General features: G+C 39.8%; 1 protein-coding gene across 2 annotated transcripts in view; it reads right to left on the bottom strand.

Annotated features, from left to right (window-relative positions):
• The window catches only part of EXPH5 (exophilin 5), a 77161-nt gene that overhangs the window by 8427 nt on the left and 52803 nt on the right, over nt 1–15931 (bottom strand). For both annotated transcript variants that reach the window (XM_033949538.1, XM_033949540.1), the window contains exons 2-5: nt 13062–13219; nt 7494–7644; nt 4953–5010; nt 2070–2187 (exon numbers count right to left, since the gene is read on the bottom strand). In XM_033949538.1, the coding sequence (XP_033805429.1) occupies nt 2070–2187; nt 4953–5010; nt 7494–7644; nt 13062–13219 (485 nt within the window). The remainder of the gene's footprint in view (nt 1–2069; nt 2188–4952; nt 5011–7493; nt 7645–13061; nt 13220–15931) is intronic.

Below are 15931 nucleotides of genomic sequence, written 5' to 3' on the forward strand. Positions count from 1 at the left end.
CTGGACATTTCCAGGAACAAAAGTTACAATTAAGAGAACTGGACATATCCAGGAAAAAGTTACAATTAAGGAGCTGGATACAATGTACAATTAAGGAGCTGGTTCATAATAAAGTTTTGAGAAGAGGGTACCAGGTAGAAGGAGAGAATAGGAAAAGTGTCGGATGATGCTGGAAGAGTACGAGGATGTTAAAGAGTAGAAACTGTCACCTTGTTGGGTCTTTGGAGGATAATACAAGTAGAGGGTGGGAGGGAGATTGCAAGAGGGGAGGAGATGGGGGTTAAGCTAGCTGGATAAATTTTTTGAATAGCAGGGTTTTGATTTCTTTACGGAATGTTTTGTAGTCAGTTGTTGCTATGAGCAGGTTGGAGATGTTGGGGTCCAATTTTGCTGCCTGTGTTGCTAGTAGGTGGTCATACATCTTTTTGCGCTGAGTTCCCTTGAAAGGGGGGAAGGTGAATGAAGATTGGGTTCTCCTTTGCCTGGATGAGAGGTTCCGATTTAGGCGGTTATTTAGGTAGGTGGGTGCAGTTCCGTTTACTGCTTTGTATAGTAGGCAGTATAGTTTGAATTGAATGCGAGCTTGTATAGGTAGCCAGTGTGAGTCTAGGAAGGCATTGGTGATGTGATCAAATTTTCCAAGTGAGTAGATCAGTCTGAGGGCTGTGTTCTGTACAGTCTGTAGTTGTTGTATTAAATATATGGGGCATGGTAGGCAGTTTTCAAGGAAAAATGAACTCATCTCAAGCATTGCTTTCATTTATTTTGACCTGGGAGGGCTGGACCCGACATGTTTTGTATATTGCTTTCTCAAGGGTCACCCTGGAGCTGCCGATACTATCTGCCTCACTGTGTTTACAAAGCTCTGGGGATATACCTGTCACATCACTTGTGTTCTCAGGCTCTAACCGAACACGCAATGCCCACCTGTTTGCCTTCCCCTCGCCAAAGGGATGTATTTACAAAAGATTCCTGGACAAAACCCTCTCTTTTCAAGCTGGCAAATGGAATGATTGCCTTACCACCCTTATCTCTCTTGCCCCATCCTACCTATCCTTCAGAAAATCTCTCAAAGCTTACCTCTTTGATAAATTTCTCTAACCCCATCCTTCCTTCCTTTCCTCTCCTTCCTCACCTATATACCTCTTCTTCCCTGGATCTTACTATCCTCATCCTGCACTCCCTTGTAACTGTATATATTCCTTTCTCTCCTCTCTTCATCCTTCCAAAGTATTTTAGATCAATGTAGTCTTGTTAGAATGTTTATTTCTTATTTTTCCTCTATCTCTATTTTTCACTTCTTTGTTATTCTCCAGGTACTTTAGTTAGATTGTGAGCCTTCGGGACAGTAAGGGAATTTCTAAGTACCTATCTTACTTTTTAATTTTAATTGTTACTGTTACTTTAGCTTGGTTAATCTGACTCTGCATCTTCGCTGTAAATGTACAGTCTCTTCTCCTGTAAACCGCTCTGAACTGTTTTATGGTATTGCGGTATACAAAAATAAAGTTATTATTATTATTATTACTCCGGAGCCTATCATCTCTTAACTTCATCCTATGCCCTCTCATTGCAGAGTTTCTTTTCAAATGAGACTCGACTCATGTGCATTTATATTACGTAGGTATTTAAATGTTCCTGGAAGTGGAAGGATTACATTTACAAAAAGTAAATTAGAGTAGGATTGGAGTCTGTGTCCTTCCTGTATAGTCCACTGCACTAACCATTAGGCAAGGATGTCTGTGCAGCCATTTTCATAAGAAGCCAAATTTCCCGGTACTTTGTTTCTTTCTCCCCCCTCCTCCCTATTTCTTATTTAAATGTTTCAGTGTGAAAAAATGGTTGTTTAGGATGGACAGCTCCAGCATAATGATGTCCTCCTCACATATTTTGAACAGGAAATCTGGATGTTTTTTCTGTTTGAAAATGGCTGGACGAGGTCTTGTGGACATTATGAGCAGGCTGTCTTGATTTTGACTTGGCCGTTCTTTGGAAAATGCCTCTTCATGTCAACTGTCTCACCTTTATCCACGTTTATTTGTGCCTTAAAAATTTTGATTTACACTTACCAAGAAAAGCCTCATTTTCTAGTTCCGTGGGTGACATGGTTCTTTCCCTCATTCTGCCTAGGTTCATTCCAAATAGATTTCCAGTGTGTATATTTTGTAGAGAGTTGGACATCCCAATCTGTTAGAAAATTAAATAGTAAGCATGTATTTACTGCCCCATGCAATAATAAAAGTTTTAATAATTTTAGTTTTGCAGTCCATGAATGTCTAGAGATATTAAATATATAATATTTGACTCAATCACAACCTTTCCTAAGCAGTTCTTTTTGCCCCCAAACCATTCGTATAAGGAGTATTCATGAAGGCTTTGAGAGCTAATGTTCTGCTTTTAGGGCAATCCCTAAACAGATTATGTATGATGGAAAATCCAGAGACAATCATTTTATGATGAAATTTGGACTTACCTATTAATTTCCTTTCCTGATGGGTAAGGAAAGTCATATACAAATCAGATTCTCTGGGTGAATGAATTGAGGTGTTACTGGTTGTGGGTGGAATAAAAACTCCTACTCCAGGAGAACACAGATGGCGTATTCTCTCAGGTTCACTTGGCGTGCATGGAGAACTTGTTACTGAGAAGGTGCTCATTTTCTCAGTAGGCAAAACAGAGATAAATTGTATTAGGAATGGAGAATTTATGTTATTTTTGGTCATTTGTAGAGCTAATTATCTTGAGCTAATGAAGCAGATTCTTTTAGAAGGGGACTGAGCTTATCCTCTTGGGGAGAATACAAACTTCATACTCTGGGTCAGAAAAAAGGGGAAAAGGTGAGGGGAGCTAATTTATTGGGGAACAGAAATTCTTTGTGGGACAGGGAGGTCTGTTGAAAGGATGGATGGTAGGAAACTCATTACAAATCCTCTTTTATGATAATATTAGGAATCTTTGTCCGGATAAGACATCCTCAGGTTACTGGAGACATTGTACCTCTCTAGCACAAAGTCATGGAAGTGATAAGGCCTTAAACATAGCTGGCAACTTGCTGATTATAATCCAAAGTTCCCAGGTTCATGACATTACTCTTCTTCTAATCCCTAGTCTTCAGCTAATCCCTAGTTTTTAGCACCAGCTGCAGTGGTAACAGCTCCAACGCGCATAGGAATCCTATGAGCGCCGGAGCTGTTACCGCCGCAGCCGGCACTATAAACCACGCTACAATTTTGTAAATATCACTTTCCCCAAGGGTACACTTAGCAGGGAGTTAATTAAAATTGGGGGTTCATCCCTGTAAAATAGTAAGTATTTTTAATCTGAACATTCTCAGGTATATTAGCTGATGTACCTTGAGTAGCCATGATCCAGCCATTCCATTGGACATTGAAATCTCTGGTGTCAACCCAGACATGTTTGTTAATTCTGTTGGGGAACATTGCACCCACCAGCTGGGGTAAAGTTTCAGTTGCTGGGTTTGCAATCATTTCAAAATTAACTTTTGGTCTGAAGAACCTTCTGGAATATTGATTAGCTCTGTGTGTTCTAGCAGAGGTTCTATTGCTGAACTCATTAAAGCATAATTGTGTGATATTAGATTTTGCCTCATAATCAATGACTGTGGTGTATAAGTGCATCCAGGTGGATAATTAAAATACATATGTATATAGTATGTAGGGAAAAATGCAAATTATTCATTATAATAACTTATTAATGGCCCCCACACATCCTTAAATTTATTAAAATATCCTTTTTGAACTGCTAATGCTCGTTCCATTTTATACAAGTGACACACCGAATTTCACCAAAAACAGTAGTTTAATCTTTTACAATCTTTCCAGTTATACGTTATTTGTTGAATGGCAATACCTGTTAAAATCATTAAAAGTTTATTATTATTAGAGGATAATTGACTTTTAGCTCTCATAGCCATGCCAAATAAAATTGTGTCATATGACAATGCTACATGATTTTCCAGCATACAATTTATTTGATCCCAAATTGACTGCCAAAAGGCTTTAATAAATGGACAATGAAACAATAAATGATAATTTGCATTTTTCCCTACTTACTATATATATTGTTGGAGGGTGGGGGGTTGGGTTTTGAAGTCTAATAACAAATTATAGAACAAATGGTATATGTTATTATATTATGTAGGATGTATTTGCTTGAATACAATTTTGGAGGGTGGGTTGGGGTTAAATCTTCTTTTTGAGAATTTGTAGAGTTTCAAGTGATATTGTATATTGATTGTTGATTTTTCTATACACTTGATGTAAAATTTAAAATGAATAAAGATATATAAAAAAAATAATAAAATACATATGTAGCGAGACACCAAAATGTACTTTCCATGTGGTAACAGGAAAAACATTCTGGGTTCCTGCTCCAGAGCAATGCCATTCAAAATAATGAGGGGGTGGGCTAGTCTGGAAAACCCTGGGAAGAGGTGCTCTTTATGAACTGGAAGTATAGAGTATAGAGCTAAATCCCAATATACAAAAGTGGATTCAGATGAATTTAGGAGAGTGAAGTTACTACTGGCTTCCACATTCAAGAAGAAGAGAGGGATGGGAGTCCAAGAGGAGTAAATCCCTTCAAAAACATGGTTAATAAATCATAACAAATGAATGCATACATAAAACCTTAAAAAAGGTTTGGATAATTTCCTAAAAGAGAAGTCCACAGGCCATTATTGAGAGGGCTTGGGGAATCTACTGCTTATTCCTAGGATAAACAGCATAAAATCTGTTCCATTACTTGGGATCTAGCTAGGTACGAGGGACCTGGGTTGGAAACAGGATACTGGGCTTGATGGACCTTCAGTCTGTCCTGGTACAGCAATTCCTTTCATGCCTAGGTTAAGGACACTTAGCGACACCTAATTGGAATTGATACCAGATGGGAGTTTTATATTTACTGGGTAATAACATGAATGAAATTCATACTTTTGGTTTTCTTCCTAGTCCAGAAGCTGAATGTCCACTCAGAGAAAAGATGCCATGCCTAAAAAATAGAACAGGAGTTTCTATTATCTCTATGTACATAAAGAACAATAAGCTTTTAAAAGAAATACCTTTAGGGGTCATGTAGCTGCTACATGGGTAATTTTACCACCCATGCTCCATAACTAATTTTCAAAGAGAAACAGCACAGTTAGTTTCTTTCTGATAATTAGTGGGTCATTTACTGTCAGTGTACACTAATGCCGTTAATGTGAATAATCTGCTACAGAAGTCATTTTATGCAATGTGCCCTATGATGGGGCCCTTTTTCTAAAGCCATGGCAAAAGTGTCCTAGCGCACCCTGGGTGTGAATCGTTCCTGAGTGCTAAGGACATTTGTGCCATGGTCGGAAAATGGCACATTTTCCCATTTTCTGAATTAATGACCATGCCCTAATTTTGCCATTAGTGCGTGGCCATAATAATACCTTACTGCCATCTATTTTGTAGGCGGTAAGGGCCCCCCCACGCTAATCAATTAGCATATGGAAATATCTCACGTACTAACTGCTTAGTGCTGTCACGCCCAGTCTCTATCCCCTAACATGGTTCAGCAACTTTGGCCCTAGCAACTTCTGGCATACTAAAAACGCTGGCATGTTACATGGTTGTACTGTTTTTTACTATCCACTTCTACCATATAATGTGGAGGAACCTATATGGCCCCTGATGCAGGCATTTTCACGCTGAAACCCAGCCCTTGTCGGACCCTACAATAAACGCCCTATTTGTTTCTAATTCTGAAGTTCCTTGGTGCCTTTTGTTTTTGGATTGTGTCGTTAGCATAGGATCACTTAGCGCCTCCTCAACAAGTAGCAGTAAGGGCTCCTTTTACAAAAGTGCGTTAGGGCCTTAATGCGCGGAATAGCGTATGCTATATTGCCGTGCGCGCTAGCCACTACCGCCTCCTCTTGAGCAGGTGGTAGTTTTTCGGGTAGCATGCACTATAGCGCGCGCTAATCCGATGCGTGCGCTAAAAACGCTAGCGCACCTTTGTAAAAGGAACCCTAAGTATCAGGGCTATCTGTAAGCAGTGTTATCACATGGTAATTAACTTTTCAGTGCAGAAGCTGCAGAGAATTTGTTCGCTACACCTCTAAAAATTAGCGCGTAGACTTTGCATTGAAGGCAATTTTTGGTGTAAAGACACATTATGTCTTTACACCAAAAATTGCCCAGTTTTGTAAAAGGGCCTCTATATATATGCATACAGATGGATAGCATGTGTATTGTATCCAGGTAATAAAATGCACTGGGTCTGATGCACAGTGGTTAACGTGCCAGTGAATGGACTATGGGTGAGATTCACGAATTGCCAAACTTAGTACTGGGAGGCACTATTTTCTCTACAGTTTGATGACAACCAGTCATCCTGTGCTTCCATTCACTGACTCAGTGGCATACTAGAGGGGCGGGAGTGAACTAGGCTCCAACTTAGTAAGGGCGCTTTACCTATCTCTCCCTCCTGGTGATGGGAGGGGGGGTGTCTCTGAGAAGCACTTCTGCCCCCTCCCACCACCACCTCCTCAAATCTTTGCCATCAATGAGCAGGCTGTCCTATACTGCTTGTACTGGCCTCATCCCTCCCTCTGACATCACTTCCTGTTTGCAGGACCAGGAAGTGATGACAGAAGATGCAGCCGGCACAAGCAAGGGTAGGACAACCTACTCGCTGGTGATGAAGATTTGAAGAGATATGGGAGGCACAGTATGGTGTGGTGATGCCAGGTGGTAGGGTGCTTCTGAACCCACACCAGGTACCAGCTTCCCTTGCTACACCAATGCACTGACCTGCACTCAATGACTGAAAAAAAGGGGCAAAAGGAGGAAATTCCTTTATATTCTTCACATCCGTAGAATTCCTGACATGTTTGAAAAAACAAGATGTGTGCTGTCGATGATTAGTTGACGCCAAACAAAGAGAAACAGATATTCCAAGAAAGACACTAGTGACTCCTATAATTTACACCTTTAAACCTTTATAGTAGGGGTGACCAACCTTTTGGCTTCCCTGGGCCGCATTGGCCGAAAAAAATGTTTCTGGGGCCGCACCAATGCGTAAACGCTGCAGCAAGACAGAGGAGGGAGCCGGCAAGATGGTAAACACCCAGGGGTAGCAGAGGAAAACACTGCATTGCCCTCGACTAGGGCCCACAAAATCCTTCACAGGGTCGCAGGTTGGACACCCCTGCTTTATAGGGTTACCAGATTTTATGTTAGTAAAATCTGGACCCCCCCTAGACCCGCCCCCCCGTCCCACCCTGTTCCACCCATCCCCGCCCCAGTCACACCCCCAATCCTGCCCTAGCCCCCCCCTGCCTGCGATTTTGAGGAAACTTTTCAAAACCCAGAAAGGAGGACATGACCGGGGAAATCCAGATGTCTGGTAACATTAAACCTTCATGAATCTTTTTCCCCACCCAACAGCTTAGTTGGTTTTATCTGAAGAAATACAGCAAGTAAGCTATTTGGTGTCTAACGTACCCCTTCTGCTGCGACTGTGGCTTTGTGCTTGGCTTCTCCAGTTTCCTGAAGGAGAACAACGAAGCGAATGGAGATCGAAATCCCAGAATGGAAGGCGAGGTAGCAGCATTCTTTTGGGATTTTGTTCTCAACATTTTCAAATCAGTTGAATCTAAAATGTATTTACAAGCAGATGCATTTAATTAGAGGAATGGAGAGCAAAGTGCATATTTCCAAGACATGAATTTGCAGTTCTATAAGAAAACATGGTGCTGAGCTGTCACTGAAGGTTAAAGTCCATGGAATTATCAGTAACCCTTGAAGCTGCTAAATTTGAGCCTCTCCCTCTCCTACCTCCACGCTCAGCAGCTGCAAGGAATACATCCATTGGCTTCTGGTCGCCTTCAGTGTCCAATATAAAGCAGTGATGATTTGTCATCAATGCTTGTATGGCAATATCCCAGAATTGTTTCAGAGTAACATACTCAGCTATACACCAATGAGAGTTTGGCCTTACTGAAGACGTCCGTGAATCCAAGACTTGTTGAGACAGGTAAAAGGACTGCTGTGCGGGAGTTAAGTTATGGAACTCCTTAGTGGGTCAGATACGAAACTGCTGTGAAAAGGGTAGGTTTAGAAAATCACTAAAGACGCAGCTTTTCGTAGATGCCTTTTAAAAAAATTATTTCCGCTAAAATTGATGAATTTTCCAAGAGCCCTGCTATTCCTTCTATGGTATGTTCTCGAGGATCGTATGTAATTTTACTTTTATTAGATGACTATTTTACTATGTATTTGTTTTTATTTTTTTATTATTTTAACACTGTGTATGTAAATCATGTAAACTGTTTAGTTTTAGATGGTATATAAATTTTTAGAATAAATAAATATTAACACGCCAGAGCTGCCTGGTTCATGGATTAACTACTCATGCAGCGCCTTCCTTAAAGGTGTTGCTGTCAGATACAAATACAGTATATGTACCCCTCTAACAGAAGCAAGCAAGGTTTGGAAAGGACAGCTCACTGAAGTCAACAGCCTAGTCACAGGAATGACTTGCAGGGAGGGACAGACATGACCCACTGAGCGAAAAGGTACCAAAGTGGGATGACAAATAACAGAGATAAAGGCTATAAAAGTTTGGAGGGGTAAATCTGAGCAACTTTCATTTCTGAAATTTGATCACAGTGCGGTCGAAAATTTATTTGCAACTTCTTATGGATATAGATGTTTTTAAGCTTGCTATTTTTCAAATGCATTTTTCCCCAATAAAATTATTTTATAGATAAAGATTTCTCCTTTTCTAAAGACATAATTAGCCCCTACTTGAGGCTGAAATTTCGCAGGATTATGCAGTTGATATCCCTCTATTTTTTGCTATAAATAAGTCACATACCCTACTTTTGGTATCTTTTCATTCTGCAGGTCACACAAATTCCTTCTGTGCAGGCTGAAAGAAGATGTGTTCATTAAATACAATCAGCCCAGTTTTCAAAGGGCTTATCAGAATAGCCAACATTTCTACACATAAACTTTTAATGGCAATATACTGATATTGCCGCTATACGTTTCCTCTGATTGCTCCAGCATTATCCATATGGTGACAAGGTGGAGCAAATATTTTTCACTCAGCTATGCAGATGGTGTCAATATTCAACCTCTATTCATACAGGTCAGAAAAAAATGCTGTTTTAGCTTAACCACTTTACCATATGGCTGAATATTGCCACTATCCAAAGAGTCGCGGTCAGCAAGCCCTGTTTACATATATATTCAGCACACTTGCCAATCTGGATAGCAATGCTGAATGTATTTTATTCTTTAAAATGCCTCAGCAAGTGTTTAAAACAACCCAAAAAACTGCTTGCCATTGTGGCTGAATACTGAGTCAAATTAGGTTAATTTTCAAAAGACTACACTAAAACTAAACTAAACCTTAGGTTTGTATACCGTGCCATCTCCACAAGCGTAGAGCTCGGCACGGTTTACAGGGTTAGGTTGAAAAAGAGCTACAATGAAGGGTTATAGGAAAGGAGTTAGGAAGATAAAGAGGGACAGGGTACCAAAGAGCGGGAAGTGTTAGATTTTGAAAAGAGCCAAGTTTTCAGGTGTTTGCGGAAGGATTGGAGGGAGCTTGAAATTCTGAGAGGGGATGTGAAGTTGTTCCAGGGTTCTGTGGTTCTAAAGGGGAGGGATGTTCCTAGTTTTCCTACACGGGATCTACCTTTTGCAGAGGGGAATGATAGTTTCAGTTTTTGGGAGGATCTAGTGGAATTAGGGTTAGAGGAGTTCCAGAAGAGTGGGATAACGGGAGGAAGGATGCCATGTAGGATCTTGAAAGCTAAACAGGCACATTTAAAGAGGACTCTGGAGTGAACTGGGAGCCAGTGAAGTTTGGACAGGAGTGGGGAGACATGGTCGAACTTGCCTTTAGCGAAAATAAGCTTGGCCGCAGCGTTCTGGATTAGCTGAAGTCTATGGAGTTTTTTTTTAGACACTTATGTTTGCTATTGATAGCCCTTAAGTTAGGCAAAGCAATTTTGCTATTTTTATTATTATATCTGAAAAACCTTTTGATATGCCTGTACATTTAATGGAGCCTGTTTTTTTTTTTTTTTGGTGGGGAGGGGAGGTTGATGATTGGATTGTGGGAAGACAGTTGAGGAGCAAGGCTGGAACGTCCTCATATCTGCTCTGATGGTCCTTTTGCTATAATCCTTATTTATATAATGCTGTTATCACGTTGATGATACAGTTTGGGGAAAGGTTGTATTTTGAAGACATTGGCGCTCATTTTCAAAGCAGATGAACATTTTTCTGGCCTTTTTGAGATATCTATCTGCTGAAAACATCTAAATCGCGATTTTTGAAAAGACAAAATTGAAATGTTTTGCACTGCATTTATCCAAATAACAAAGGGGCATTTAGGGCAGGAACAGGGTGAGCCTGAAATTAACACATCTTTCGGTGATAACGGAACAGGAAGAAACATCCAGGGCACAAAAGTAGTACATTTTTATCTAGACCTGTTACAATCAGGTCTAAGTTAGAAAAAGGTGTTCCAACTTACCAGCTGACCATTGGATGAATTAAAATTTGACCCCTCCATATTCCTCCAGTTGATGCTATCTGTTCTGCCTCCAGCAGCCTTATACTAGTTTTTACAGTACATCTCTAAAACGTGTTTAATGCTATTCTCGCTTCCCAGAATTTAAATGCTGCAGTCACTTCCTGTCATGATATATGAGCAATGCATTGTGTGTAATGTAGTCTCATATGAACTGCAGCCACCTTTGCCTTTATTGTATACGCTATACTACTGGTGGTCTTTTCTCCTGAAAAGACCTCCTCTTTCTCTCAGCTGAGCTTGAATCTTTTGTCTGCCTGCTGTTATTTCCTGATTATCTCCACTAACTTTGCTCGATGGACTGGAGTAGTCGTGAATGTGAAATACTATAATAGTAGCAATGGAAACAAGTCTAATAAATCCAAAGATCAACTATATCAGAGACTTGTAAAAATAAGAACGTTTTAGGTGCTTCACTGAACTCTCAGATGCCTGCTCTGGTGAATCATCAAAGATTTCTATCCAGAATTGCAGGAGGAGGTATCATTCATCGAGTACAGTGTACACATTAAATTAGTGCTTAAACAAACAAAAGTGATTAGTGCCAGAAAAACTCAAAAATCACACTTATCTTATTATTTTGAAGCAAGTGGATTCATTGTAGTCAGGTATAAACCCTAAGGTTTCACCATTTAAGGCTTCATCAGGGGTCAAAATTGTGCTGGTTGTCTCGGTTCTCCAGCGCCATTTTATCTAGAGAACCAAGACAGGTTTATACCTGACTACAATGAATCCACTTGCTTCAAAATAATAAGATAAGTGTGATTTTTTAGTTTTTCTGGCACTAATCACTTTTGTTTATTTAAGCACTAATTTAATGTGTACACTGTACTCAATGAATGATACCTCCTCCTGCAATTTTGGATAGAAATCTTTGATGATTCACCAGAGCAGGCATCTGAGAGTTCAGTGAAGCACCTAAAACGTTCTTATTTTTACAAGTCTCTGATATAGTAGTCGTGAATGTGTGCATTTTGTCTATGCACAGACACATGTATTTTATAAAATATGCACCTATGTCACAACTTTGCCTACCCTTCACACCAGGAATGACTATATATGATTATTTATTTAGTTATTTATCAGTATGCTCAAGGGCACATGTACTTACATGCAAATATTTGACTTCACAATTGTATAAGAGCCCTTGTTTTGTGTAAAATGTTTTATACAATTACTCCCAAGGTGATTTTATAAAAAAAAGATTATATAGGCTCATTGGAGGTGGGTTGGGATTCTGAATGAGAAATATGGACTTTTATTCCAAGCCCTGGCGCTTTCCCCTTGACAATCCCCATCCTCCTGTCATGGTATCAACAACAGAATGCAGCTCCGTTCAGAGTCAGGTATATGTGCACCCAGAACAAGAACTACTTTATTAATTACATAATGATCACATCGACTAATGGTTCTGCTTTCCTTCTGGAAGTAGAAACCTGTTGCAGGCTGCTTGAGGATTTTGAAAATACTAATTTTACAGGCAGTGGCATAACAGGGACTCGGTCGGCCCTCTGCAGGAGGACCGAGATGGTCCCCCCCCCCCTGCATTCAGCTACTTACCTGCTCATCATTTCTCTATATGCTATATTGGTAGAGGCAGCCTTTAGCGCTGTCTGCTGCTGTAGAGGACCCGGTGGGCAGATAAGTATCTATGCAAGGGGGGGGGTGTCGCAGAAGGGAGGGTTCAGCTGCAGGCGGCCCTGGACATTTTGCCAGGCTCACTCAGTTGTAGCTATGCCCCCTGCTGGCAGGTCTGCAGAGGGCTAACATGGGCTGCATACAGTCCACAGTGCCAGCAACGCTATAGCACAAATGGACATTGGGTGCCTTTTGGTACTTATTTAACACACCCGTTTTTACTCACTTGACTGTTTATTAATTTATTGTTATTATGTTTATTAATGGGCAAGCTTATGTTCTAGCTACAAATATGAAAGAATGAATGCTGAAATTTTAGGTTATAGTAGTGCATTTGAAAGGGTGTGGAGCCCGTTGACATCATTTATTGAGTCACAATAGTTGTCATGTACCTTTTCTTTTTATCTATCCTCCTTACACATATTGGGGGAGGAAGGGAGATGGGAAAACATTATAATTATTATTCATTATATCTATTTTATTGAAATTATACATGTGGTTTTATTTTCATTAGTTAAGAGGAGGAGGGGTGAAAATGTTTGTTGAAATATTTGTATATTTAAAGTGCTTTTGTTTGATTTGTTTATGTTTAAATTCAATGTATTGCAATGTTAATAATTGAAAACTAATAAAGATTTAAAAAAAAAAATTAAAACAGTGACAGCTTATATTTCTAGAACGAGAGAAAGATAGGTTTCAGCAAAAAATGTGATGTTATATAAACCTGCTGAAGGAAGATTTTTTTTTTCTCTTCTTTGTAACCCCAGCCCCCTCCACCCAGTATGACGGGAGAGCTAGTTTGCAGTTCTCATTCTCTGACTCACCGTTTCGTGTTGTCTTCCTCAGCTTATAGGATAGGGGTTGCTTTAACATGCTGCTCACATCTGGATCATTTCGAAATTTTTTCCTCTGTATTTCTTCAAACCATTCACCAGTTACTCCATGAAGCCACTTTATGTCCCGTTTTGCACTTTGCAGTTTGCTGGAATGGAAAGAAATACCAACCCTTTTAAAAAAAATTTTGTTTTCATATCTGGCTTAATACCATTTTTGCTGGCCTACAATTCATTACTTTACATTATATATACAAGTCAAAGGAAGGAGTTAAGGCAAATCTGTACACAATCACCTATATTACAGAACCCAAAATTCAGAATTACAGAATTCCAAAAATCACTATTTTAACCTTTCATCCACTTTTGGGAAATATGAATGCCCCCTCAAATCACAAGTCAGAAACCTTGAAATACAACTAGATTCAACACTTACTCTGATCTCCCAAATTCCAGCAACCTTCAACAGCTGCTTCTATCATTTGTGACATCTACACAGCCTCTCTCCTTACATTGGGAAGGCAAATCTTGTCTCAGTTGTGCAAGCCACAATAACATCATAACATGGTATATTTTCCGAAATTGCACTGGCTTCCATTTGAGGCAAGAATATTATTTAAACTGACTGCATTTGCCATAAGACATTATTTGGTCTTGAATCAAATTATCTTATAGATCATTTAAAATTTGCAGATAGAAAGCGTACTACTCGTCATCGTACTTTATTTGCATTTTCTACTATAAAAGGTTGTATTTACAAACAATTTTTTCATAGAATTTTATCCTATCAGGTTGGTACTTGGGATAAGGACTTCAATATTCCAATAGTAAGCTCTAGCTCTTATCAAGCTTTTAGAAAATTGTTAAAAACTTACTTATTTGACAAATTCTTATAAATGGCATTGTATTTCTCTGTGTATGTTCAGTACTCTTTTAATTTTTATAAACCCCACTGAACTGAGAGGTACTGTGGTATATAAATACATTTTATGTAATATTATGTCTTTAAGGTCCTCCCAAAGAGTATCCATAACCTCACCCTCTCTGAAGGACATTACACGATGTGATACCCACCAGCGAGCCTTCTCTGGAGTAGCTCTCACACTCTGGAATACACTCCCTGAAAGGCTTCACACAACACAAGACTACACAAGACTATCTCTACTTCAGGAAGCAGGTTAAAGCTTGGCTCTTCACCCAGGCTTGAATGGAAGAAGTAACTAACTTGCAAATCACACATACAAGAAGTGACACTTGGCTGCACATATTATAACAGGACATGTTTATTCACTCCTACCCTAGATGAGAACATTTTCAAGTGCCAGTCTAGAAGTGATGGGGCAGGGTGATTAAAGCCCCCAGGTGAGTATAAGTAAATCAATGAATACCTCTACATGGATGGGAAAAGGGGGCAATGTCTGGAAAGCAGTATATACTAATGCTTGAAGTATCTAGAAACTGTGATGGAAGAAGATGAGTTGGATTTAGTAGTGATCATGGGGACGTGGTTCATGGAGAACCATGACTAGGATATAGTTATACAGGGCTATAATCTGTTCAGGAAAGACAGGGTAGGAAGAAAAGGAGGGGGGAATAGAGTTACATGTTAAAGATCATATTAAAGCCACACAATTCCAGGATCTGCAGGGCAAGGAAGAGGCACTGTGGATCAATTTGGAAAGAGGGAATGGTGAATATATTTACATTGGTGTAATATACAGGCCTCCTTCACAGATGGACGACGTGGACAAAGATTTAATAATAGACATTCAGAATCTATTTAAAAAAGGGAAAGTTTTACTAATAGGTGATTTTTAACATGCCGGGTGTTGATTGGGGTATCCCTATTGTGGAGTCTTCTAGAAGTAGAGAGATCCTGGATTCTCTACAAGGAGAACTGTTCCAGCAATTGGTAATGGAACCCACGCAGAATAGGGTCATTCTGGACTTAGTGCTTACAAACGGGAAAGTGTTTCTGATGTTACAGTGGGTGATCATCTGGCATCTAGTGATCACTGTACGGTACGGTTTAATATTAAGATGGGTATAGAGAGGGCTCATTCAAAACAAAGGCTCTAGACTTTAAAAAAATTAACTTTGTTCGGATGGGGGATTACGTCAAGGAATTGTCTGGAAGGAGTGGAAATGCAGTGAGCAAAACTGAAAGGAGTAATTGTAAGGGCGGCAAACCTTTTTGTGAGGAAAGTAAGTAAAAGTAAGAGGAAAAGAAGGCCGCTTTGGTTAGTAGCTGAGAAGGTAAGGAATAAGAGGTTAGCTTTCATAGCTACAAAAGATTACAGAAAGAGGAAGACAGGCAAAAATATCTGGAAAAGTTAAGAGAGGCTAGTTGTGTAGTTAGGAAAGCAAAGATGCAAATGGAAGAAAAAATAGCTGACACGGTAAAACAGAGATGCGAGACATTTTTAGATATATTATGATAGGAAGAAGTGCAAAAGTGGTATTGTAAAACTCAAAGGTGAAAGGCAGAAAGCTGATAAAGAAAAGGCTGAATTACTTAACAAATATGTCTGTTCTATGTTCACGGCTGAAGTGCCGGAAGTGGGACTGCAGAACACAAATGTGAATAGGGATGGATGAGTGGTAGACCCTGATCGATTTTCAGAGGGTTGCGTTCGTGAGGAGCTAGCTAAAATAAAGGTAGACAAAGCGATGGGGCCGGATGGCGTACATCCAAGGGTGCTGAAGGAACTTAGGGAAGTTCTGGTGGCTCCGCTGACTGACCTTTTCAATAAGTCTCTAGAGTCAGGAGTGATACCGGCAGACTGGAAAAGGGCAGATGTGGCCCCTCTCCACAAAAATGGAAAGAAGAAGAAGGGAATTACAGGCCGGTAAGTCTGTCT

The sequence above is a fragment of the Geotrypetes seraphini genome, chromosome 6 (assembly GCF_902459505.1).
Source record: "Geotrypetes seraphini chromosome 6, aGeoSer1.1, whole genome shotgun sequence".
Classification (NCBI taxonomy): Eukaryota; Metazoa; Chordata; class Amphibia; order Gymnophiona; family Dermophiidae; genus Geotrypetes; species Geotrypetes seraphini.